Source organism: Takifugu flavidus, chromosome 16 (genome assembly GCF_003711565.1).
Source record: "Takifugu flavidus isolate HTHZ2018 chromosome 16, ASM371156v2, whole genome shotgun sequence".
In the NCBI taxonomy this organism is placed as follows: domain Eukaryota; kingdom Metazoa; phylum Chordata; class Actinopteri; order Tetraodontiformes; family Tetraodontidae; genus Takifugu; species Takifugu flavidus.
Window position 1 is genome coordinate 13,673,998 of NC_079535.1, and position 25,335 is coordinate 13,699,332.

The 25,335-nt window shown below is 54.3% G+C and overlaps 2 protein-coding genes across 3 annotated transcripts in view; both read left to right on the forward strand.

The window, feature by feature from the left end:
• Positions 1–1,227: 1,227 nt before the first annotated feature.
• On the forward strand, positions 1,228–20,122 carry galnt16 (UDP-N-acetyl-alpha-D-galactosamine:polypeptide N-acetylgalactosaminyltransferase 16). 2 transcript variants are annotated; one of them, XM_057059262.1, is made up of 15 exons: positions 1,231–1,708; positions 7,441–7,622; positions 7,912–8,010; positions 8,088–8,155; positions 10,046–10,111; positions 10,828–10,949; positions 13,402–13,489; positions 13,562–13,646; positions 13,919–14,022; positions 14,392–14,518; positions 14,834–14,926; positions 16,654–16,737; positions 16,910–17,033; positions 17,263–17,379; positions 19,353–20,122. In XM_057059262.1, exons 1-15 carry the CDS (start codon positions 1,502–1,504, stop codon positions 19,494–19,496), a joined length of 1,710 nt encoding a protein of 569 aa, XP_056915242.1. In that variant the 5' UTR covers positions 1,231–1,501; the 3' UTR covers positions 19,497–20,122. The 2 variants fall into 2 exon arrangements, with proteins under 2 accessions (XP_056915243.1, XP_056915242.1); XM_057059263.1 differs by lacking the exon at positions 16,654–16,737 and having other exon boundaries at positions 1,228–1,708.
• A 2,879-nt stretch (positions 20,123–23,001) lies between these two features.
• The window catches only part of numb (NUMB endocytic adaptor protein), a 23,019-nt gene continuing 20,685 nt past the window's right edge, over positions 23,002–25,335 (forward strand). Inside the window, 1 exon segment of the mRNA XM_057058375.1 lies at positions 23,002–23,160. The gene's annotated coding sequence lies outside the window, so the exon portion shown is untranslated.

Below are 25,335 nucleotides of genomic sequence, written 5' to 3' on the forward strand. Positions count from 1 at the left end.
TAGCAGCCGTGTCAGTGGGTGTTGGTTCCAGGCTCCAACCAGTGGAATAATGCTTCTCCTCAGTGGGACCAATAGGAGTTTTCAAACGAGATTAAAAACTACAGCAGCGCTCCTAAAACACTCAATCTTATTCGATCCCTGACATTGTGAATCCAGACCTCAGCCCCGCTGGATGTGAGAAATGGAAGCAGATGAGCGTAAAAGCCCATAAACGCACATTTCATCAGGGAGTTTAGGCGTAAATTAGGACAGATGGAACGCTGCGGACAGCTGCCGGGGGATTTCCCCTCAATCATTGATCTCAGCCTGGCTGACCCTGGATCAGCTTTCTGAGTGCTGGTGTTACTGATGAGGGTCACTGGACATTCCTGATTCCTGCTGTTTATGCTGTTGGCCCGACTTTGCAGGACGCCTCTCACACACATTAGGTGGGGTTGGATGAGCTCATGCTGCAGGCATGAGTTGCTTCACCCCGGGTCCCCGGGGCGTGAGTCGGGCCCCTGGGCGTGAGTCGGGCCCCCAGGGCGTGAGTTGGGCCCCTGGGCGTGAGTCGGGCCCCCAGGGCGTGAGTTGGGCCCCTGGGCGTGAGTCGGGCCCCCAGGGCGTGAGTTGGGCCCCTGGGCGTGAGTCGGGCCCCTGGGCGTGAGTCGGGCCCCTGAGGAGCGTGGTGAGGTTTTGGTCTTACGTCCCTCCGGAGTCGCAGATATGCAGAATGAGAAGAGACTGAGTTCAAAGACTGATCAGTTTGGCTTTGATGTGAGCGTTTCGTCCACACAGCTGCAGACGTTGAGCTCTCACGGCCGTTTATTGTGCTTGAAGCTGCAGCCACAGAACTCAGCAGGTCTGTTGGTTTGCTGGTTGGACTGGGGGCCCAGTTCCTGGTCACAGCCGCTGGAGGGGCCACAGGCCAAAGGTTTCGGGGGTAAAGGGCATAAAAATGCTCCTGCTGTCAAATACAAGAGCAAAAATATGAAACCACTGAATAACTGTCAGGAAATGTAAGTCAACCAAGAGCAGCTCATGAGAGAGACTGTGGAATAAAGACACGATGAGATCTGTTGGAGACATTTGAGATGAGGACTTTATTGTTTGAAGGGTAGAAACTTCCGTGAGCGCCAAACAAACAGAAAAATGTCCGCAAATAAAAAAGAAAGAAAATAAATATGCGTTCCCGTCCTGCAGGCACGCACACACCTACATGCAGCTGAAACAAGTGTGCGCATGTGTGTGTGTGTGTGTGTGTGTGATACGACACGGCGCTAGGACCGTGGCTCTGTCAGTGCGCAAATCCCCAGCAGAGGCTCCGCCAGAGGATCCTGTTTGAGCGGACAGACGGTGGAGCTGCCTGTCTGCCTGCCCGCCTGTCTGTCTGTCCGCCAGCCTGTCTGTGTGTGTGTCTGCGCCTCGATCAAGACATCGCCGGCGGGGGAAGCTGCACCTTCTGCCGTGGACGGACCTGATCATCCGGGCTCTCCTCCCGAGCCCTCCTTATGGGCTCACCATGCGCAGGATTCGGGCCAACGCCATCGCGATTCTAACCGTCGCGTGGATCCTGGGCACCTTTTATTACCTGTGGCAGGACAACAAGCCACAGTCCTCGGCGGCGGCGGCGTCGTCGGCTTCGCAGACCCGCGGCAGGAGCCACGGGCAGAAGGCTGTGTCCGGTCGGCTGGAGATCCACCGGGACGACAGGACCATCCCGCTGATAGTGAGTGAGCTCGATAAAGGGGGGATGGGGGGGGGGGGGGGGGGGGGGGGGGGGGGGACTGCAGGAGAGTGTGTGCTGCATGTTGATGTGCATGTGTGATGAAGGTGAGGAAGATGGTGGTGATGATGCACAGCTGGCTCCCAGCTCATCTTCCTCCTGTTGCTGGTCCTTTGTTGCCTCCCTCCGCTTCCTGAGAAGCTCCACTCGACCTAAGAGGCTTCCCATGAGTCCAGCAGAGGCCTCGCCAACACGCCGGCGCTCCGACGGGCGGAACATGTGCCTCTTCAGGCTGTCATTAACCCACCCTGTGGGTGAAGGCAGGTCTGGATTTGCTGGCTGCTGCCTTGTTGACAATCAACACTCAGGTGTAGGTGTGGTGGTCTCTGAGCCTGGCTGTAACCTCCGTGGTGCAACAGCGTCTCACACAAGCAGCAAACATGTCGGCTCAGGTGAGCCGCTCAGGTGAGCCCGCTCAGGTGAGCCCGCTCGGGTGAGCCCGCTCGGTCCGAGCCACCGGGTTCCCTCATCTGAGGATTTTTAGTCAGAACCTGGAGGGATTATTGGCCTGTTGAGCAGCCGGAACAAAGCTGAGACTGTTTCCAACAAGCTGCCGTATTTCTGTGGCGCTGTGATGTAGATTTCTGCTGCAGGTTGATCCCTCAGTTGATCCCTCAGTTGATCCCTCAGTTGATCCCTCAGTGCTGGCTGGGATGGTGGGAACACCATCACCCAACGATAATGTGTGTCCAGGCGTCACCACAGTCCTTGAGGTCATGTTGAGCAATCTCAGCACGATAAGAGTCCCGGCTAACCTAACCCTAACCTAACCCTAACCTAACCCTAACCTAACCCTAACTTTACACTAACCCTAACCTAACCCTAACCTAACCCGAACGGGACACTAACCCGAACCCGAACGGAACCCGAACGGGACACGAACCGAACCCGAACCGAACCCGAACGGAACCCGAACGGGACACGAACCCGAACGGAACCCGAACGGGACACGAACCCGAACGGGACACGAACCCGAACGGGACACGAACCCGAACGGAACCCGAACGGGACACGAACCCGAACGGGACACGAACCCGAACCGAACCCGAACGGGACACGAACCCGAACGAGAACCCGAACGGGACACGAACCTAACCCGAACCGAACCCGAACGGACACGAACCCGAACGGAACCCTAACTTAACACTAGCCCTAGCCCTAACTATAACCCTAACTTTACACTAACCCTAACTTAACCCTAACTTTACACTAACCCTAACTTTACACTAACCCTAACCTATAACCCTAACTTTACACTAACCTAACCCTAACTTAACTTTACACTAACCTAACCTAACCATAACCCTAACTTTACACTAACCCTAACTTAACCCTAACCTAACCCTAACCTAACCATAACCCTAACTTTACACTAACCCTAACCCTAACTTAACCCTAACCTAAACATAACCCTAACTTTACACTAACCCTAACCCTAACTTAACCCTAACCTAAACATAACCCTAACTTTACACTAACCCTAACTTAACCCTAACTAACCCTAACCTAACCATAACCCGAACTTTACACTAACCTAACCCTAACCTAACCCTAACCTAACCATAACTCTAACTTTACACTAACCCTAACCCTAACCTAACCCTAACCCTAACCTAACCCTAACCCTAACCTAACCATAACCCTAACTTTACACTAACCCTAACCCTAACCTAACCATAACCCTAACTTTACACTAATCCTAACCCTAACTTAAACCTAACCCTGCACGGGTGTGAGCACACGTCAGCTGCCCACAGCTGCTGCAGCAGACTGGTTAGAAGTGTTGACTAGTACTCAGCAGGTTAACCTGCTCAGGCTGCTCACAGCGTCCGACCGTCTGCACTCGCAGCAGCTGATGGTCGGACGCTCCAAAGCAACGAGACAGTTTAGAAGCTGATGTTGCTGAACCACACAGACGTTTGACCAGAGTTCTGTTGGACCAGAACAGCAGAGCCAGGAGCAGAGTCCACCCCAGGGACTTAGTTCTGTTGGACCAGAACAGCAGAGCCAGGAGCAGAGTCCACCCCAGGGACTTAGTTCTGTTGGACCAGAACAGCAGAGCCAGGAGCAGAGTCCACCCCAGGGACTTAGTTCTGTTGGACCAGAACAGCAGAGCCAGGAGCAGAGTCCACCCCAGGGACTTAGTTCTGTTGGACCAGAACAGCAGAGCCAGGAACAGAGTCCACCCCAGGGACTTAGTTCTGTTGGACCAGAACAGCAGAGCCAGGAGCAGAGTCCACCCCAGGGACTTAGTTCTGTTGGACCAGAACAGCAGAGCCAGGAACAGAGTCCACCCCAGGGACTTAGTTCTGTTGGACCAGAACAGCAGAGCCAGGAGCAGAGTCCACCCCAGGGACTTAGTTCTGTTGGACCAGAACAGCAGAGCCAGGAGCAGAGTCCACCCCAGGGACTTAGTTCTGTTGGACCAGAACAGCAGAGCCAGGAACAGAGTCCACCCCAGGGACTTAGTTCTGTTGGACCAGAACAGCAGAGCCAGGAGCAGAGTCCACCCCAGGGACTTAGTTCTGTTGGACCAGAACAGCAGAGCCAGGAGCAGAGTCCACCCCAGGGACTTCACTTTCTGCCCTTTTATTTGCTCACTGGGGTCGTTCCACCGTGTCACCAAGGTGACGGCTCCTCTGTAGTTTGTTCAGAAAAACAGTCAGACAGACAACTACTGGAGAGACAGACAGAGAGGGAGACAGAGAGACAGACAGACAGGGAGACAGACACGGAGACAGAGAGACAGACAGAGAGGGAGACAGAGAGGGAGAGACAGACAGAGAGGGAGAGACAGACAGGGAGACAGACAGAGAGGGAGACAGAGAGGGAGAGACAGACAGAGAGGGAGAGACAGACAGAGAGGGAGAGACAGACAGGGAGACAGACAGAGAGGGAGAGACAGACAGGAGACAGAGAGAGAGGGAGACAGACAGGGAGACAGACAGAGAGGGGGACAGAGAGGGGAGAGAGACAGACAGACAGACAGGGAGACAGAGAGAGAGACAGACAGAGAGACAGACAGACAGAGAGGGAGAGACAGACAGAGAGACAGACAGAGAGGGAGAGACAGACAGACAGAGAGGGAGACAGACACGGAGACAGAGAGGGAGAGACAGACAGAGAGGGGAGAGAGACAGACAGAGAGGGAGAGACAGACAGGGAGACAGACAGAGGGAGAGACAGACAGAGAGGAGAGACAGACAGGAGACAGACAGAGAGACAGACAGAGGGGAGACAGAGAGGGAGAGACAGACAGAGAGGGAGAGACAGACAGGGAGACAGACAGAGAGGGGGACAGACAGGGAGACAGACAGAGAGGGAGAGACAGACAGGGAGACAGACAGAGAGGGGGACAGAGAGGGGGACAGACAGGGAGACAGACAGAGAGAGAGGGAGACAGACAGAGAGGGAGACAGAGAGAGAGGGAGACAGAGAGACAGACAGACAGAGAGGGAGAGACAGACAGAGAGGGAGAGACAGACAGGGAGACAGACAGAGAGGGAGACAGAGAGGGAGAGACAGACAGAGAGGGAGAGACAGACAGGGAGACAGACAGGGAGACAGACAGAGAGGGGGACAGACAGGGAGACAGACAGAGAGAGGGAGACAGACAGGGAGACAGACAGAGAGGGAGACAGAGAGAGAGGGAGACAGACAGGGAGACAGAGAGACAGACTGCGCTCCCCTTCTGGCTGGTCTTGCTAGCTAGAATGTTTCTCCCTTTGTGACCTGCTAGCTCACATTAGCCCAGCCAGTGATTCATATTGAAGCCTGTTGGGTTAAAACTCCTTTTTATGGTCATAAGGAAATAAAAGCTTTAGGAGAAAATGGGAATCTTTTCTCTGGACTCTCCTGGTTAAATAATGAACTTGTGTTAAAGCTACATGAGGTCATTTCAACAGCTGGATGACATAATCTATGAAGTGTGTTTAGGATTAATTCAACCCGTGATGTGAGTGTGTGTGTGTGTTGTGTGTGTGTGTGGTGTGTGTGTGTGTGGTGTGTGTGTGTGTGTGTGTGTGTGTGTGTGAGAGAGAGAGAGAGAACACTGTTGTGGTGCCGTTCTCCTCCCAGTCAGCAGCAGAACTGGTGAGAACAACCTTCCAGATCCACATCAGTGGTTTCTAACGATTCCCTGTTTAGATGCTACGTGCACGGGAATAAGTGCACGTAGCATCCCAACGGGGATCTCAGAGGATCCCTGTAAACCCTCAACATTAGTTTCATGGAATAAAATATGAGGCATTAAAGCTGCGTGTATACACTGTTGACATCACAGCAACATTGTTGCCATGGAGATATCCGCATGTATCTGCATGCCTGGGTCATATGGCCTCCATGCACACGCACGTGTCCGTAGAGGGAGCAGCGTCAGACAGACAGGCAGGCAGACAGGCAGGCAGACAGACAGGCAGACAGACAGACAGGCAGGCAGACATACAGGCAGACAGACAGACAGGCAGACAGGCAGGGAGGGAGGCAGACAGACAGGCAGACAGGCAGGCAGACATACAGGCAGACAGACAGACAGACAGGCAGGCAGACATACAGGCAGACAGACAGACAGGCAGGCAGACAGGCAGGCAGACAGACAGGCAGACATACAGGCAGACAGACAGACAGACAGGCAGGCAGACAGGCAGGCAGGCAGGCAGGCAGACAGACAGACAGACAGGCAGACAGACAGACAGGCCTTAATGCTGCTCCAGCTCTCTTCCCACATCCATAAGTTGTAATAAAATGTGCTTTTGTGTGGGTAAATACTGTAATTACATGTTTCTGTGTAATTACTAATTAGAGTTAGAAGGTCTGAATATTAAAGGCGAGACAGGAAGTAGAACCTCTGGCTCATGTTGATTAGGGATCAACTGGGATCAACTGGGATCAACTGTGGGATCATTGCAACTGTTGACAGCTGATCGTTTTCTCCGGATGTGATTGGCTCCCGGTTCCTCTCTCCCACCAGTAAGACCATTCCCGCCCGGACTGACCTTCCTCCGGACCCGTTAGCGTCTCAGCCCGGTTGAAATCAAAGTCATGATGAATTCATTATTTTGGGAGAAGCAGCCGAATCATCACATTCCACGTTTTCAGCCTTTATTTGGGATGAAGACTTTAAAGGGGAGGAGCCTCTTTAGGGAATTCCTGATCCGTCTCATATGAGGGGTCTCATCTCAGGCCCGGATGGGTTGTGAGTGCACGTGAAGGTGAGCCAGCAGTTGTCCGGAGCGGCCCGGTCTGAAGGCGTGTCTGGAACCATCCAGGTTCTGGCTCAGTCCGTTTGAGCTGGATCAGGCGTTGGGAGCTGCTGGACGCTCGGCCACCTTCACCACATTTGCCTTCGTCTCCCTTCTTCAGTTGTTTCCTTGGTGACGGCTGTTTCTCTGGGATGTTCAGTCCTGGAAGCCGTCAGAATGAGGTCAGTCTCATCTGAACCGGGCCGTTTCCTGAGTCCGACACCAACCTTTCCCAAGGCTGCAGGGACCTCCATCCTCCTCCTCCATCCTCCTCCTCTTTGAGCCTCTGATCTGCTTTGATTTTGTGTTTCATGTTGACGTCCAGTCTTTAAAGAATCCTCCTCCTGGGATCCGTGCACGTGGCACACGCTCCTGAGGCCAGATGTTGGTCCAGATGTTGCTCTGCTCGTCTGATCCCTCCTCACCCTCCTGCAGGTGACCCAGCTGCCGCGAGCTGAGCAGCAGGGGAAGCTGCTGGGCTCCTTCGATGAGAAGGACTATCTGAGCAGGAAGCTGCTGAAGCCGGGGGACGACCCTTACCGAGACCATGCCTTCAACGTGCAGGAGAGCGACCGTCTGGGCGGCGAGCGCGCCATCAGAGACACCCGGCACTACAGGTAATCTGCCTCCATCCTTCATCCAGGACGGAGCTCACTTCAGCTCCTGGTCAATGGAACCACCAAACATGCTTCATCATCTGGTGAATGAGAGCCAAAGTGCCAGTGTCCCCGTGGAACACCGGCTCTTGAGGCTCCTAGGAACGAGCAGCCAGTCAGGTCCACAAACCGGAGCTGAACCAGGCCTCCTGCTGTTCCCTGCTGAGGGGACTGCACAGCTGGAGGTGCTGCTTGGCCTCCCTGAAGCTGCCGGTGAGCTGATGTGCTGGACTCCCTCTCCTCCCTGCAGGTGTGCCTCCATGAGTTATGACGCTGAGCTGCCCTCCACCAGCATCATCATCACTTTCCACAACGAGGCTCGCTCCACTCTTCTCCGCACTGTCAAAAGGTAATGAGGCGAGCGGCCCGACGGAGGCCAGGAGACGCTGGTTTGTCTCTTCTCATTGTCCCCTCCGTCCCTCTCAGTGTCCTGATGAGAAGTCCCCCGTCTCTGGTCCAAGAGATCATCCTGATAGACGACTTCAGCTCCGACCGTGAGTTTCTGCTCTGTTGCTGCAGCTTCACGGGCAGCTCTGGGTGTGTGTGTGTGTGTGTGTGTGTGTGTGTGGTGTGTGTGTGTGTGTGTTTCTAATATTATTATGAGGACTTGATGGAGCTGATGCAGCCAAGAAGCTTTGCTAGCAGCTGTTTCCTCAAACTGAGGCTTTGAAACACTGAACGCTTGGACAGGAGAAAGCTGCTGTCATGTATTGACAGAGCCTTTCCCTCCTGGTCCATCCAACCCTACAGAAGATAACCTTCTCACATAAGGCTCAGCAGCAGTGTTGGGAGGCTGCCCCCCCCAGGATCTGTCTTCTGGTGTCCACAGCCAGAAACTGTTCTGAGGAGCAGCTCCCACTGGGAGAACATCGCTTCATCCCGAGGCTCCACACATAAAACAATACACCATCTGTTCTGTCCTCAGCATGTTCTTCTGGACACTGCTGCTCCTTCCTCTGGTCAAAGACCTCCAGCCCACCACGTCGTGATGGACTCTGATGAGCTCCTCCTTCCTTCTGCAGGACAGTGTGGAGCATCAGACCCTCCAGACTAAAACAATGAATCATGGGATAAAATCAGAAACGAGGGTTATAATTCACATCATAAAGAACTTATCACAGATCTGTTTGGCTTTAAGATGGCTAAATTGTTACACACACACACACAAACACTCACACACACGTGCACGCCCACTAGTGGGGGAAAAATCACTGCAGGATATTAAAACCAGATTTATTCTCTTTAAACTCTCACTAAGCAAGCTGTGTGTGTGTGTGTGTGTGTGCATGCATGCATGCGTGCGTGTGTGTGTGTGCGTGTGTGTGTTCGTCAGGCTCTTTGGCTTCTTTAACTGTCGTCCAGTTGGAACCTTCTCAGCTCCAAATGCATCAACCAGTGATGGATGTGATGTCGTTGCTTCTTCATCTGCAGATGAAGGTCTGAACCTTCAAAGGATAAAACTGACGCTCACGAGAGAGTAACCGTCCAGTCAGGGACAGACAGACAGACAGACAGGTAGACAGACAGACAGGCAGGCAGACAGACAGGCAGTGATGTCTCGGGCCCTGTCTGGAGGGGGGGGATTCAGCAGCAGAGTTTAATCCCATTAAGACTCCCCTAATCACCAGGACACGTCCTCAGTCAAGGACAGTGGACATGTGACGTGGGTCCTGCTGAGGCGTGCACGGCCGTGAACGCTGGTGTTTCAGGGGTGAGTGTGGTCGGGGTTAGGGTTAGCACCAGGGACCCAAAGCACCAGTGAGGGGACAAATGCTGGAGTCAAGTTTTACAGTCCATCAAGACGAGGTGGGCTGGAGGTGTTTTTAGTGGAGCAGATCTGAACTTTTTACAGTGTAGATATGTTCATTACTGCTGCCTACATGCTGACAGGCTCACAGGAAGGATCAGCAACACACACACACACACACGCACCCGCACCCACCCACACACACACACACACACACACACACACACAGCTCTCTTAACCTGCAGGATTACGTCAGGCTTGTTTGTGTTGGTGTCAAAGGGTCCAAATACACGATCACACTCTCTCCCCACTGCTAATGCTAAGCCTCTCCAGGGTGTGTGTGTGTGTGTGTGTGTGTGTGTGTGTGTGTGTACACCAGCCTGCTAACACACTCACTCACGTGTGCATGTTAACTTTAGGAAGCATGGTACATGGGGTGAGGGGTCACATTCTGGAGCTCTGCCTTCTCTTTTTCTGTGTGTGTGTGTGTGTGTGTGTGTGTGTGTGTGTGTGTGTGTGTGTGTGTTCCTACCACTGCTGTGTTCGTGGGTTTGTGAGTGATGGATGTGATGATGAGGAGGGCTGTAGTTCCTCCTCTGTGCATGTTCATCACGTCTCCTCTGCTTTACTCCTCCAGCTGAAGACTGCCAGCTTCTGGCTCAGATCCCCAAAGTGCGTTGCCTGAGGAACGTCAGGAGAGAAGGTGAGTGTGTGTTGTCACACACCAGTGCGACCATCCTGAAATGAGCAGCCTCTGCTGAGAGGCTGCTCATTTCAGGATGGACAGATGTGACAGCTGCCACTCTGAAGCTTCAGGCTGTGGGTCCACAACAAGCTTCTGTCACCAAGAAATGACAGCAGAACATCTGAGTGCAGCTAATGAGCTCAGTGTGGAGCAGACAAGCAGGACCAGAGACCCCCGGGGGGGCAGAGCTCCCGCTTGGCTTTCTAACCATAACCCGTCACACTGGTGATGCTGCTAGTGAAGCTAGTGAAGGCACAAACCAAAGATGTGATGTTGAGGGAGAACCCCTCAGCATTTCTGAGACCTTCAGCTTTTCTATAAAGCTCTTCTACACTGTTGCTCAGAACCCTGTGAGTGTGGTCCAGAGCTGGTTCTGACTGGCTCGAGACAGAATGGATTAGTAACAGTAACTAACAGTAGTAGTAACTAATAGTTACTACTACTAGTAGTAACATCCTAGTCTCACCAGTATTAGTAGTAGAGTTGTTATTAGTCTCACCAGTATTAGTAGTAGAGTTGTTATTAGTATCACCAGTATTAGTAGTAGAGTTGTTATTAGTATCACCAGTAGCATCTGCTCCATGAGTGGACGGTGACGCGCTCATGGAGCAGCCCAACCACTGTGCTCGTCCTGCACACCTTCTTCATCCCTGTTCTCCTGCTGTCCTCCTCAGGTCTGATCCGGTCACGTGTGCGTGGAGCCAACGCAGCCTCGGCCTCCATCTTGACCTTCCTGGACAGCCACTGTGAGGTCAACACCGACTGGCTGCAACCGATGATCCAGAGAGTGAAGGAGGTAGAGTGAGCTGCTGTCTGTCCGTCAGTCTGTCCACTTAGACGTCAGCTGCTCACTGAAACACACGACCTTCGGGCTCAGCTGCGTCTCAGCTGGGATGTAATGTGCAGCCTGCTGAGATGGAGGCCCCGGTACACAGTCATCATACTTGGTGACCTTTACCTCCTTGGCACCACAAACCCACCCTGCTCCCTGTCTGAGGGACAGAAGCACAGCTGGAAACATCTGGCCTGTCAGCACACACTGAAGCTGCATCAGGTTCTCAGTTAATAGTTCTGCTCCAAACCTTTGCTCTCACAATAGCTCTGGGCACAAAACATGCACATAATTCACCCTAATAAAAGCTCCATGACAGGAGCGGAATGTTTCCAGCTGCTGTCTCTTGACTGCAGATGTGCTGTGGGGAATAATCTCTGTTTGGAACTGAGAGGTGAACCTGGAGATGGGAGTGCTCTCCAGTCAGGAGGTCAGCACAAGGTCCCGAGAGGCCGTCATGAGTGGTAGAAACCTGCGCTACCTGTGTGGAACCTTAAAGTTAGCACCGCTAGCATGGTATCATTTCCCCTCCTCTCACATATTGACTCAGTGTCCAACACATTGAAATAATAGTCGTTTGAGATTTTTGTTGAGATTCCAGCTGTGATCAGAAATCACTCAGATTGACTGCAAACACTTGCACACATAAAAGGTTTATGACATTCAATTTTCTGCCGTGTTCTTTCTGAAAAGCAGTTTATTATCAGCAACAAGACTTTATTCCACTCATAAAAGGGTCACCAAGAATGTCTCTGCAACGGTCTGTGAATTAGATCCTAACCCTGACCCTGACCCTAACCCTGACCCTGACCCTGACCCTGACCCTGACCCTGACCCTGACCCTAACCCTAACCCTAACCCTGACCCTGACCCTGACCCTGATCCTAACCCTAACCCTAACCCTGACCCTGACCCTAACCCTAACCCTAACCCTGACCCTGACCCTAACCCTAACCCTAACCCTGACCCTGACCCTAACCCTAACCCTGACCCTGACCCTGACCCATCGAAAATATGCACTGTCTTCTAAAAGGTCCCACATTAGCAGTTTGCTAAGAAAACTCAGCCAAAAACTCTTTGTGCAATAGAACCCAGATGAATCTACTGGGCCCATATTGTATCTCTCCATGATTTATTCAGTAGACTCACATTCTGAGAGCGTGCACGTGGAATTTGTCTTCTGCTATATTGCTCCTTGGCTCTGGGCCGATGTCACACATCCAGCTTCCATCCCAACAGTGAGTCTGGCCTTCGTGAGGAGCCGGATCATTCAGCAGTGCTGCAGGCTGAATCCACCTGGTCCCTCATTCAGAGGGGGGCCTCCAGCACCTCCAAAGGAAGGGTCCCCCTCCAAAGGAAGGGTCCCCTTCCAGAGGAAGGTTCCCAGTCCAGATGAAGGGTCCCCCCACAGAGGAAGGGTCCCCCTCCAGAGGAAGGGTCCCCCTCTAGGTGAAGGGTCCCCCCACAGAGGAAGGGTCCCCCTCCAGAGGAAGGGTCCCCCTCCAGAGGAAGGGTCTCCCTCCAAAGGAAGGGTCCCCTTCCAGAGGAAGGGTTCCCTTCCAGAGGAAGGTCCCCAGACCAGATGAAGGGTCCCCCCACAGAGGAAGGGTCCCCCTCCACAGGACGGGTCCCCCTCCAGATGAAGGGTCCCCCCACAGAGGAAGGGTCCCCCTCCACAGGACGGGTCCCCCTCCAGAGGACGGGTCCTCCTCCAGAGGAAGGGTCCCCCCACAGAGGACGGGTCCCCCTCCACAGGACGGGTCCTCCTCCAGAGGAAGGGTCCCCCTCCAGAGGACGGGTCCCCCCACAGAGGACGGGTCCCCCTCCAGAGGACGGGTCCCCCTCCACAGGACGGGTCCCCCCACAGAGGACGGGTCCCCCTCCACAGGACGGGTCCCCCTCCACAGGAAGGGTCCTCCTCCAGAGGACGGGTCCTCCTCCAGAGGACAGGTCCTCCTCCAGAGGACGGGTCCCCCTCCTTGGTGTTGGACAGCAGCTTGATACTGAATCAGTGGTTGGGTACCGTTGTATCATCATCAGCACAGACCTGCATCGTCTGTAAACACGACCACCCTCAATATTGTCTCGTGCTTATTTAGAATAAACTCCTTAAAGTGCGACAGTCTGAAAACCAAACTGGCCCCTCAGTTATTGCTGATTTATCTGAATCCGGTTTTTATGGGACACTTTTCCCAGATATAATATCAATAATATCATGATGTCGTAAACATGCATTTATTAAGATTCCTTCCGGAAGACTCAATAATCCGCTGCACTTGTGTGTGATGGGAGGAGGAAGCAGTGAGATCCTGCTGAGAGTCTCCGGAGCCTCGCTGGACCGGCGGCAGCTTCAATGTCCCACCTGTCCTCTGTGGTCTCCAGTCCCGTCTCAGCTTGTGCTCTGTGTCCCTGACAGGATCACACCCGGGTGGTCAGCCCCATCATCGACGTCATCAGCCTGGACAACTTTGCATATTTGGCCGCCTCCGCTGACCTGAGAGGAGGTCAGAAGACAAAGTCCTCCAACCTGTTTCTGACCTGGTGGAGCTGATGCTGTCGCTCTTCTTCTGCTTCAGGATTCGACTGGAGTCTCCACTTCAAATGGGAGCAGATTCCTATTGAGCAGAAAATGGCCAGAAGTGACCCCACGCAGCCCATCAGGTGGGGGCCTTCACCCTAACCCTGACCCTGACCCTGACCCTGACCCTAACCCTGACCCTGACCCTGACCCTGACCCTGACCCTGACCCTAACCCTAACCCTAACCCTAACCCTGACCCTGACCCTGACCCTGACCCTGACCCTACCCTAACCCTAACCCTAACCCTGACCCTGACCCTGACCCTGACCCTGACCCTGACCCTGACCCTGCTGCTGGTGTCACCAGTCCCAGCGAAGGTCTGTCTGAACATCCAACCTGCTCCTCCTCCACAGGACCCCCGTCATCGCGGGCGGGATCTTCGTCATGGACAGGAGCTGGTTCAACCGCCTGGGCCAGTACGACACCCGCATGGACATCTGGGGGGGGGAGAACTTTGGTGAGTGGTTGAGGTTTGCTGGTTCAATCAAAAGTCAGACTTTGTTTTCCTAGTCTGCTTCTTGTTTCTAAAAGTTTGTATGTGGACTTTGGATGAACGCAGCGCTGTTAGAGCCACGTTGGTGCTCATCACCATCATCCTCATCATCATCATCATCCTCATCCTCAGTGATGAAGGCACCAGGCCTCTCACAATGTCAGCAGACTCTAAAATGTCTTCTGTGTCCGTCCACATGAGTGGAGCAGGAAAGAGTGCACGTGGCAGCCAGAGTGCACGTGGCAGCCAGAGTGCACGTAGCAGCCAGAGTGCACGTAGCTCAGGTGTTGGTGGCGGTGTGCACGTGTCCCTCATGTCTCTGTCCCCCTCCAGAACTCTCCTTCCGTGTGTGGATGTGTGGAGGCAGCCTGGAGATTCTGCCCTGCAGCCGCGTCGGACATGTTTTCCGGAAGCGGCACCCGTACGATTTCCCAGAAGGCAACGCGCTCACATACATTAAGTGAGTCTGGTGTGTGTGGCTGAATGTTGGGTTGGGGGGGGCGGGGAAGGTCCCTTTAACAGGAGGAAACCTCCAGCAGGACCAGACTGCTGGAGGGGGGAGCTGAGTTCCAAATCTCTTGTAAGAGAACCAGTTTGACCAGTCAGACGTGGCTGTTAGAGGTGGGAGGACCTGTGGAGGAATGCTGGAGCTCCACGGAGGCTCCGGCTGTGGTTAAAGCGCCCTGAGGAACGCCAGCGCCCTGAGGAACGCCAGCGCCCTGAGGAACGCCAGCGCCCTGTCATCACTGCCTCTGAGCGGCTGCTGTGTCTGCAGGAACACCCGTCGGGCGGCGGAGGTGTGGATGGATGAGTACAAACAGTACTACTACTCAGCGAGGCCTTCGGCTCAGGGCAAAGTCTACGGCAGGTGAGTAGCGCCCAGGACCTCCTGCAGGTTCCTGAGGCGGCGCTGCTGCGCTGCTTTGTCAGCAGAGCCTCACTGTGCTGCTCTGACTGCTTCAACCTTCAGCTGTGCTGCTCTGACTGCTCCAACCTTCTGCTGTGCTGCTCTGACTGCTCCAACCTTCTCTGTGCTGCTCTGACTGCTCCAAACTTCTCTGTGCTGCTCTGACTGCTCCAACCTTCTGCTGTGCTGCTCTGACTGCTCCAACCTTCTGCTGTGCTGCTCTGACTGCTCCAACCTTCTCTGTGCTGCTCTGACTGCTCCAACCTTCTCTGTGCTGCTCTGACTGCTCCAACCTTCTCTGTGCTGCTCTGACTGCTCCAACCTTCTCTGTGCTGCTCTGACTGCTCCGACCTTCTCTGTGCTGCTCTGACTGCTCCGACCTTCTCTGTGCTGCTCTGACTGCTCCGACCTTCTCTGTGCTGCCCTGACTGCTCCGACCTTCTCTGTGCTGCTCTGACTGCTCCAACCTTCTGCTGTGCTGCTCTGACTGCTCCAACCTTCAGCTGTGCTGCTCTGACTGCTCCAACCTTCTCTGTGCTGCCCTGACTGCTCCAACCTTCTCTGTGCTGCTCTGACTGCTCCACCCTTCTGCTGTGCTGCTCTGACTGCTCCAACCTTCAGCTGTGCTGCTCTGACTGCTCCGACCTTCTCTGTGCTGCTCTGACTGCTCCAACCTTCTCTGTGCTGCTCTGACTGCTCCAACCTTCTCTGTGCTGCTCTGACTGCTCCAACCTTCAGCTGTGCTGCTCTGACTGCTCCAACCTTCTCTGTGCTGCTCTGACTGCTCCAACCTTCTCTGTGCTGCTCTGACTGCTCCAACCTTCTCTGTGCTGCCCTGACTGCTCCAACCTTCTCTGTGCTGCTCTGACTGCTCCACCCTTCTGCTGTGCTGCTCTGACTGCTCCAACCTTCTCTGTGCTGCTCTGACTGCTCCACCCTTCTGCTGTGCTGCTCTGACTGCTCCACCCTTCTGCTGTGCTGCTCTGACTGCTCCAACCTTCTGCTGTGCTGCTCTGACTGCTCCAACCTTCAGCTGTGCTGCTCTGACTGCTCCAACCTTCTCTGTGCTGCTCTGACTGCTCCAACCTTCTCTGTGCTGCTCTGACTGCTCCAACCTTCTCTGTGCTGCTCTGACTGCTCCACCCTTCTCTGTGCTGCTCTGACTGCTCCACCCTTCTGCTGTGCTGCTCTGACTGCTCCAACCTTCAGCTGTGCTGCTCTGACTGCTCCAACCTTCTCTGTGCTGCTCTGACTGCTCCAACCTTCTCTGTGCTGCTCTGACTGCTCCAACCTTCAGCTGTGCTGCTCTGACTGCTCCAACCTTCTCTGTGCTGCTCTGACTGCTCCAACCTTCTCTGTGCTGCTCTGACTGCTCCAACCTTCTCTGTGCTGCTCTGACTGCTCCAACCTTCTCTGTGCTGCTCTGACTGCTCCAACCTTCTCTGTGCTGCTCTGACTGCTCCAACCTTCTCTGTGCTGCTCTGACTGCTCCAACCTTCAGCTGTGCTGCTCTGACTGCTCCATAACCTTCTCTGTGCTGCTCTGACTGCTCCAACCTTCTCTGTGCTGCTCTGACTGCTCCAACCTTCTCTGTGCTGCTCTGACTGCTCCAACCTTCTCTGTGCTGCTCTGACTGCTCCAACCTTCTCTGTGCTGCTCTGACTGCTCCACCCTTCTGCTGTCCGCAGCATCACCGACCGTGTGGCTCTGCGCAAGAGGCTGAACTGCAAACCTTTCCGCTGGTACATGGAGAACGTCTACCCTGAGCTCAGGTACGAGCCGCCCTGGAAGAGTCCGAATGGCTCCGCCCTCTTAGAGGCTCCGCATGAAGGGAGGGCTGCTGTGCGGCAGCGGTCTGCCCCCCTCCCCCCACATCTGCTCCAGCTGTGCTCGGTTCTCTGATCTGACCTCTGAGCAGACTCTCCTCTGCCGACGTTCCCTCAGGGTTCCGGAGCAGGAAGCCGTGACCAGTGTGCTCAGACAAGGCGGTTTGTGTCTGGAGGCCCGTGGGGACTCGCTGGGCCTGGGGGAGTGCCGGGGCATCGGCGCCACCAGGCCGCACTCGCAGGTTGGAGCCACTAGGCGGCGACTGCTTTGAGTTAATGATTCAGTAAAAGATTGTGTGATGACGCCCTAAAACCCTTTTAATAGATGTTTAATTTCGTGGGTCCAGCTCAGGTAAACAACATTAATCCCAGTCACCCCCCCCCCCCACCCCAGCTGCTGCTACCCTTTTGTCATGGTTCCCTTTACTGTCCACATTTACAAAGACTTTAACGATATTTTACAATTTTCAGAGATGGGAACTGATCGAACCCCTGATCCGACAGCAGGACCTCTGCCTGGCCATTTCAGCCTTCGCCCCGGGGTCAAAGGTCAAGATGGAACCCTGCAATACAAAAGAAGCCAGACAGGTGAGAACGAGCGTCTTCGCGTGAGTCGACTCAAAGAGAGAAGATTTGGAGGAAGGTTCCAGGAAGGTGAAGCAGCCAGAGCTGATCTCATCAGGGAGGGGCCGCTCCACGCCGCCGCCACGAAGGTCATAGATCTCAGTGTGACGGCTCGACCCCACAGTCCCACGTGCCAGCACGATCCATCACGCTGAGCGGGGGAGTTCCTAACTGGAACCACCTGGTGGGAGGCAGCAGCTTTTATGTTTCAATAGTTCAGTGTAGGAAAACGCTGCTGATCATCGTTTATTCACGTTTCTTCGCCTGCGGACCGTCCGAGCGCGTCTTCCTGTTCGCGCTCGCCGCCTTTTTCACATCGATCAACCACAAACTGGGTCTGTTTACATCAGCGGTGCTTCCAGTCATTCGCCGTTTCGCAGAATTTTAACATTTTTCTCTCTGACATCTCATTTCCTCACAGCTTTGGATGGTGCACATGTTTACAGTGTGTGACACACACACACAACACACACACACACACACACACATGCACACACACACACCCTCCCTCATTAGACTCCACATGGTTCCAGAAGAGTCTGAAGTTCAAGTTTAAGCTACTGGTCACTTTGATAACGAAGACTTTTACCTCGATAGACCGCCCATGTTTGGGCACGTGCTCCGCCCACCTGTCAGGGGGCTCCACAGAACCGCTTCCTCATGGGGGAAGAGGTTCAAGTGAGAGTTCAGCTTGTTTGAAAGCTCCTGTAGGTGAGTCAGGCTGGATGAGCACCAACGCTCCTTAAAATGACTCAACTGGGTTCTGACCCATAACTCCCAGGTTCTTTACTGGCCCAAACTGCCTCGATATGGATTAATGAGGGGAGATTTATCTCACAGCTGCAGCTCACAGCTGGATTCCTCCTACCTCAGCTCAGAAGAATGTAAACCCAACTACAGCTCTACTAAATATATGTAGAGATGCACATGAATAAAGGTGACGTCTGTAAGACAGAACACAGATTTCTATACCTGATACAAACTGCAGTCGGGTTAACCTGCAGGTCACCAGGGAGGGTTTAGCTGCAGGTCACCAGGGAGGGTTTAGCTGCAGGTCGGGTTAACCTGCAGGTCACCAGGGAGGGTTTAGCTGCAGGTCGGGTTAACCTGCAGGTCACCAGGGAGGGAGGTTATCTGCAGGTCACCAGGGAGGGTTTATCTGCAGGTCACCAGGGAGGGTTTAGCTGCAGGTCAGGTTAACCTGCAGGTCACCAGGGAGGGTTTATCTGCAGGTCACCAGGGAGGGTTTAGCTGCAGGTCGGGTTAACCTGCAGGTCACCAGGGAGGGTTTATCTGCAGGTCACCAGGGAGGGTTTATCTGCAGGTCACCAGGGAGGGTTTAGCTGCAGTCGGGTTAACCTGCGGGTCACCAGGGAGGGTTTATCTGCAGGTCACCAGGGAGGGTTTAGCTGCAGTCGGGTTAACCTGCAGGTCACCAGGGAGGGTTTATCTGCAGGTCACCAGGGAGGGTTTAGCTGCAGGTCAGGTTAACCTGCAGGTCACCAGGGAGGGTTTAGCTGCAGGTCACCAGGGAGGGTTTAGCTGCAGTCGGGTTAACCTGCGGGTCACCAGGGAGGGTTTAGCTGCAGGTCACCAGGGAGGGTTTATCTGCAGGTCACCAGGGAGGGTTTAGCTGCAGTCGGGTTAACCTGCAGGTTGAAAGGTTGAACTAAACTATGCAACAAAAACCTCAAGTTTTAATGGTGAATGTGAGGAACCACGGAGCAGCACGACCAAAGGTCCTCCAAAGCTTCTCTGAGCTCAGCTGGATGGATTCTGTTTGCATTTGTCTGGCTTGAGTTTAGCAGGTTAGCCGTTCACCGCTGTGGTCCTGGTGTTACCCACCAACCTGAACCTTCGCTGATCACCTCGCGCGTGTGAGTGGAAACCAGAGCACGGCGGCACTTCTGACCAGCTTTTGTTGTCCTCCTCCACAGAAGTGGAAGCCTAAGGGCTCGGTCCTTCAGCACCTCGTCAGTGGCCTCTGCCTGGACAGCCAGACCCCGATGGGCCCTCTGGTCATCAATCCGTGTCGGCCCCAGGTGGCCAGTCAGTCCTGGGAGCCGCAGATCATCACATGAGCTTCAGCAGGAGGAGCTGCAAGGACTCGGGCTGCTGCACTGTGGCCTCACCGAGGCACCGAAAAGAGCCACAACTGTACTTGTGTGATGTCACGTCAAACTCCTGTTCATCATTGTCTTCGTAACACGAGTGGTTAAAAACCTTGAAGGCCTGGAGCGAAGCGTCCCGGTGTTGGGTCCATCCAGCTGTGCAGGACGCTGCTCTGCTCCTCCATGATTGAAACCTTTCACTGAAAACTGCCGTTTCACATCTCACATTTTCATTCCTGGGTGTCAGGGTGGTGGATTTGCTTCAAACCGAGTAAAGAGCCTCAAAACAACCGAGTCAGCGCGATACCTTGGCAGGCGTGGTGCCCCGGAGCGCCGCTGTTTGGACCAGGGCAGCTCCACGTACGAAGACCCGAGCTGCTTTTGACCAACGGCTGTTTTAAATAGCGCCATGCAAAGCCGTCAGGAACCTAATTTATTGTTTTGCACGGTCAGATCCAAAGATTATTTTGTTCTTTTTTGCTGGGGTTATTTGCTTTCTCTCACAGAGTTTAATGTAAATATTTGGTGCGTATAGCGGCTAGTTTTTTTCAGTGTAAAGCACTCTACATGTTCGAAGAATAAATGTGGTAACAGTCGCTGCTTGGTTCTCAGTTTGTGTTACAAAACATGTGGTGGAATTTAGGTGGGTGTTGCATACGTTTTTGATCTACAGGAACTTTGCAGTGGGATATCGTCCACGTCGTTTCTGCCTGCTCACCCTGACAGAAGGCGTCCTCCTCCGCAGGGTTTTACACGTTTGGTCTCAAATGGAGGATTAACGGACGTTCTTTCATCTGCTGGCCCTGTTCTCGGGGTTTGGGTTTGATTATAATCCACTTCACATTTGGCCAAATTCCTTCAAGCTAAAAGTACCTTTAAACAAAGCACATTCCATTCATGTAAGCGGAAATGTGTTGAGTTAATCTGACATTTCTTTTAGTTTTAAATACAGTATATAAATAGGAATGTATCTACAATTGCAGCCGGTGACCACAGGAGGGCGGTATCTCCCCGAGGATAAGTGAGGCTAGAGTTTTAGGACTGACACCCGGATAGATGGATGGATGGATGGATGGATGGGTGGAGGGATGGGTGGATGGGTGGATGGGTGGATGGGTGGGTGGGGGGGGGATGGATGGATGGGTGGATGGATGGGTGGATGGATGGATGGGTGGGTGGGTGGATGGATGGGTGGATGGATGGATGGATGATGGATGGATGGGTGATGGATGGATGGATGGTGGGTGGGTGGATGGATGGGTGAGTGGGTGGATGGATGGGTGGATGGATGGGTGGGTGGATGGATGGGGGATGGATGGATGGATGGATGGATGGATGGGGGATGGATGGATGGGTGGGTGGATGGATGGGTGGATGGGTGGGTGGGGGGGGGATGGATGGATGGATGGTGGATGGATGGGTGGATGGGTGGGTGGGTGGGTGGGTGGATGGAGGGGTGGATGGATGGGTGGGTGGATGGGTGGGGGGTGGGTGGATGGATGTGGGGGATGGGGGTGGTGGATGGATGGGTGGATGGATGGAGAGGGATGGGTGGGTGGGTGGATGGGTGGCTGGATGGATGGATGGTGGGTGGTGTGGGTGGATGGGTGGATGGATGGATGGGTGGAGGGATGGATGGGTGGGTGGGTGGATGGATGGGTGGTGGATGGAGGGGTGGATGGGTGGGTGGTGGGGGGGGGATGGATGGATGGATGGGTGGAGGGGTGGATGGATGGGTGGGGAGGTGGATGGAGGGGTGGATGGATGGATGGGTGGGGGTGGATGGATGGGTGGATGGATGGGTGGATGGATGGATGGATGGATGGGGGGTGGGTGGGTGGAGGGTGGGAGTGTGGGTGGGTGGGTTGGTGGATGGGTGGAGGATGGATGGATGGGGGGGGTGGGGATGGAGGGATGGGGTGTGGATGGATGGATGGATGGATGGGTGGATGGATGGATGAGTGGGGGATGGATGGGTGATGGATGGATGGGTGGAGGGATGGATGGATGATGGATGGATGGATGGGTGGATGGATGGATGAGTGGGTGGATGGATGGATGGATGATGGATGGATGGATGATGGATGGATGGGTGGATGGATGGATGAGTGGATGGGTGTGGTGGAGAGAATGAGGATGGATGGATGGGTGGATGGATGGATGAGTGGATGGATGGATGATGGTGGATGGATGGAGGATGGATGATGGAGGAGGGAGGATGGATGGATGATGGATGGATGGATGGATGGTGGATGCGTGATGGTGGGATGGTGGATGGGTGGGGGGATGGATGGATGAGGGGGGATGGCTGGATGATGATGGATGGATGGATGGATGGATGGATGATGGATGGGTGGATGGGTGGATGGGTGGGGGGATGGGATGGAGATGGGTGGATGGATGGATGGATGGATGATGGATGATGGATGGATGGATGATGGATGGATGGATGGATGGATGGATGATGGGTGGGTGGGTGAGTGGGTGGATGGATGGGTGGATGGAGGGTGGGTGGATGGATGGATGGGTGGATGGATGGATGGATGGATGGATGGGTGGATGGATGGTGGGTGGGTGGATGGATGGGTGGATGGATGGGTGGATGGATGGATGATGGATGGATGGACGGACAGACGGGTGCCCCTCTGGAGCTCCAGATAGGGGTTAGGGGCTAACCCTAACCCTTTCAGCAGGTCCACCCAGAGGACGGAGGCCTGTGTCGGGGCAGAGAAGTGGCCCCCCAGAGGGCCCCAGGACCACGTGAGGAAGGGACCTGTTGGGGGCCTGGACGTGGTCAGAGGGGCTGGAGGGGGGGGGGCAGCTTTTCCAGAGCAGAGAAGAAGTCGTCCATATTTGAGGCTGGTTGTGAAGAACAGATGATTAATGAAGGTTCAGAGCTTAATTAATGGAGTCTCTGCGCATCAGTTTCATACCAGGGTGATTTCAGTGTAGAGAGCAGCTCGTGTTCCTGGCGCCACCAGCAGGCACGTGAGGCTACGTCACACCCCGGGATTATGGAGTCTGCACAGTTCATGTCCACCCTTCTTAATTAGCCATTAATGATGAGAAGATCCATTCCTGAAGATGACAGGACAGAGGTCACGCTGGCTCCAGATGCTCTTTTAACCATTCTGATTTCACTGACATCCAAACAATACTGTGCGTAACGGCACCCAAAGCTGTCCGGATCGTTATTTGAGGCATTTGGTTGTTAAGTTTTGTTTTGTAGATCCCTAAAAAAAGCAGGCGGTGATTAGAGGTACTGCGGTACATCAAACTTGTTATTGTTATTTGTGCCTGATCGTGTAAGATAACGTCAGAAAATCGCTTATATGACGCTAAAGTCATATCTTGTCAAAGCACCACAAACCCGTCGATCTTCGTGACGTTGGCTCGCCTTTGATCTGCGGGCAGCAGCCAATCAGGAGCGGCGGGGGCGGGCCGTTGCTAAGGAGGAAGTTTGGTTGCGCCTCCGCGTCGCAGCCATTCAGCAGCAGTGGCTGAAGCGATTGGGCTGCCGGAGTCTCCCCCCGACGCTTTCTGTGGAATTTGAATTATTTCGGAGGTGTTCGGTCCGTGAGGAGCGGGTGACGGCATTAAGGGAGCGACTTCTGGGTGTCAGCGGTGATTGCAGGTAGGCCGGGACATAAATGCGCAGCGTGTGTTTTAAACTAGCTTGTACGAAAGGCTTGTTAGCTCAGCCAGCTAGGCAGCGTTAGCCTGAGCTGCTGCTCGGATGCGGGGCTCTCACCTCGGCAGCTTTAGCTCCCTGTAGAGCCGCTAACACCGCCCAGGCTCACGTTGCTAACCTGGCAGAACAACCAAAGTAGCTACATGGAAGCTGTCTGACCTTCCGTCGTTGTTGGCTCTCTTTCCTGCTCCATGTGTGAGCTAAAGTCAAGGTGTAGTAGCTAGCCTACCTGAGCTCAGTAGTCAGTTGGACGAAACTTACCTCCCCCTAATCAAAACCTCTGTAAAAAGTTGTGCCTTAGTCAGCAGAGCAATGGCCCTCCTTATAGTCCACACATCTAGAGGGTGTGTGGACTATAAGATGTGCCAGGTCATGTGCCAGGTCAGGACCTACGCAGGTAAGAAGCTACCTGCTCAGTGGAGATCCACTGGCTTTTTAGAGTAACGATCCGCGTTCAAACAAACGGGAGCGTCCAACCTTAATCTTGTGGGACTTTCCTGCCAGATTAGCGTCCACATGCACATGCACGAATTACTGAAACCTCCTGCGTGTTGGACACCAACCATACCTCAGTCTACCAACCAGCAGAAGCGTTGAGTCACTGGTGGCGAGAAGATGAAAGCCTCTCGGATCTGGTGGGCAGCAGAACTCCTGCCCAAAGTCGACCCGAACGGGCCAAAAGCACATTTGGACATGGTTAAATATTGCTAAAACAGATGCAGCTGATTCAGGTGGTGTCTCCAGAAAGGGAGGTAAACATTGGCCCCTCGTCGCTCCCGAACTCCCCAGGCAAGTCTGGCAGGGAGGAGGAGTAGGAGGAGGAGGGGGGGAGGAGGGGGAGGAGGAGGAGGGGGGGAGGAGGGGGAGGAGGAGGAGGAGGGGGGCTTGAGATGTTTGTCTGCAGCTTTGCTGCTGTTCTGAGAAGGAGAGGCCCTTTGCTGACATGTCAACATGTGAATTCTGGGCAGTGATGCAACACAGGCAGATAAAGGTGCTCTCAGAGGGCTTCGCCTTGTACTCTGACCTGCACGGTTGCCGTGGTGAAGCACAGCGAGTGTTTGTCACCTTTCAGCACCGTGGGACAGACGGTCAACTCAGAGGCACCTGTGTGCACGGCTGAACGCACGGTTTGGTGTAATAATGCCATCAGTGTCTCAGGTTGCTAATGGTGGCTACCGCTAGCATGTTTGGAGTGATTTAACGAGATGTTCCGATCCAGCTCGACCACGGTGGGAAGGTCGGAACGAGGACGTGCAACCTGTTGTTGTTCCTGTTTGTGTGTTGTGACCAGGCGTGAGGCGGTGACAGGGGGACTGGGTGTCTCCGATGGGGCGGTGTTTGACACGGGTGGCTGGTGTGCCGCCGTTCCGTGGTCAGGCTCGTACACACGGAGGCGTGCAGCGTAACCATGGAGCGCTCCATGTTCTGAGTGCATTGGGACTGGATCCAGCACAGACACTTGAGAAGCTTCGACCAGAGGGGAGGTTTTACACTCCGGAGCTCAAATGACCCCGTTTCGACACCCACGGTTGTGTTGACGCGCGGTTGTGTTGACGCGCAGTTGTGTTGACGCGCAGTTGTGTTGACGCGCAGTTGTGTTGACGCGCGCGGTTGTGTTGCCGCGCGCGGTTGTGTTGACGCGCGCGGTTGTGTTGAGGCTCAGTTGTGTTGACGCGCGGTGTGTTGACGCGCGTTGTGTTGACGCGCAGTTGTGTTGACGCGCAGTTGTGTTGACGCGCGCGGTTGTGTTGACGGCGCGGTTGTGTTGACGCGCGCGGTTGTGTTGAGGCTCAGTTGTGTTGACGCGCGCGGTTGTGTTGACGCGCGGTTGTGTTGACGCGCGGTTGTGTTGATGCGCGGTTGTGTTGACGCGCGTTGTGTTGAGGCGCGTTGTGTTGAGGCGCAGTTGTGTTGACGCGCGCGGTTGTGTTGACGCGCGCGGTTGTGTTGACCCGCGGTTGTGTTGACGCGCGGTTGTGTTGACGCGCGGTTGTGTTGACGCGCGGTTGTGTTGACGCGGCGGTTGTGTTGACCCGCGGTTGTGTTGACGCGCGGTTGTGTTGACGCGTGCAGTTGTGTTGACGCGCGGTTGTGTTGACGCGCGCGTTGTGTTGACGC

Excerpts from the sequence above, each read along its gene's own strand:
- galnt16 (XM_057059262.1), top strand. The coding sequence starts at position 1,502 with ATGCGCAGGATTCGGGCCAACGCCATCGCGATTCTAACCGTCGCGTGG. Across the intron at positions 8,156-10,045 it reads AGACGACTTCAGCTCCGACC|CTGAAGACTGCCAGCTTCTG; the intron begins GTGAGTTTCTGC and ends TTACTCCTCCAG. Across the intron at positions 13,490-13,561 it reads CTCCGCTGACCTGAGAGGAG|GATTCGACTGGAGTCTCCAC; the intron begins GTCAGAAGACAA and ends CTTCTGCTTCAG.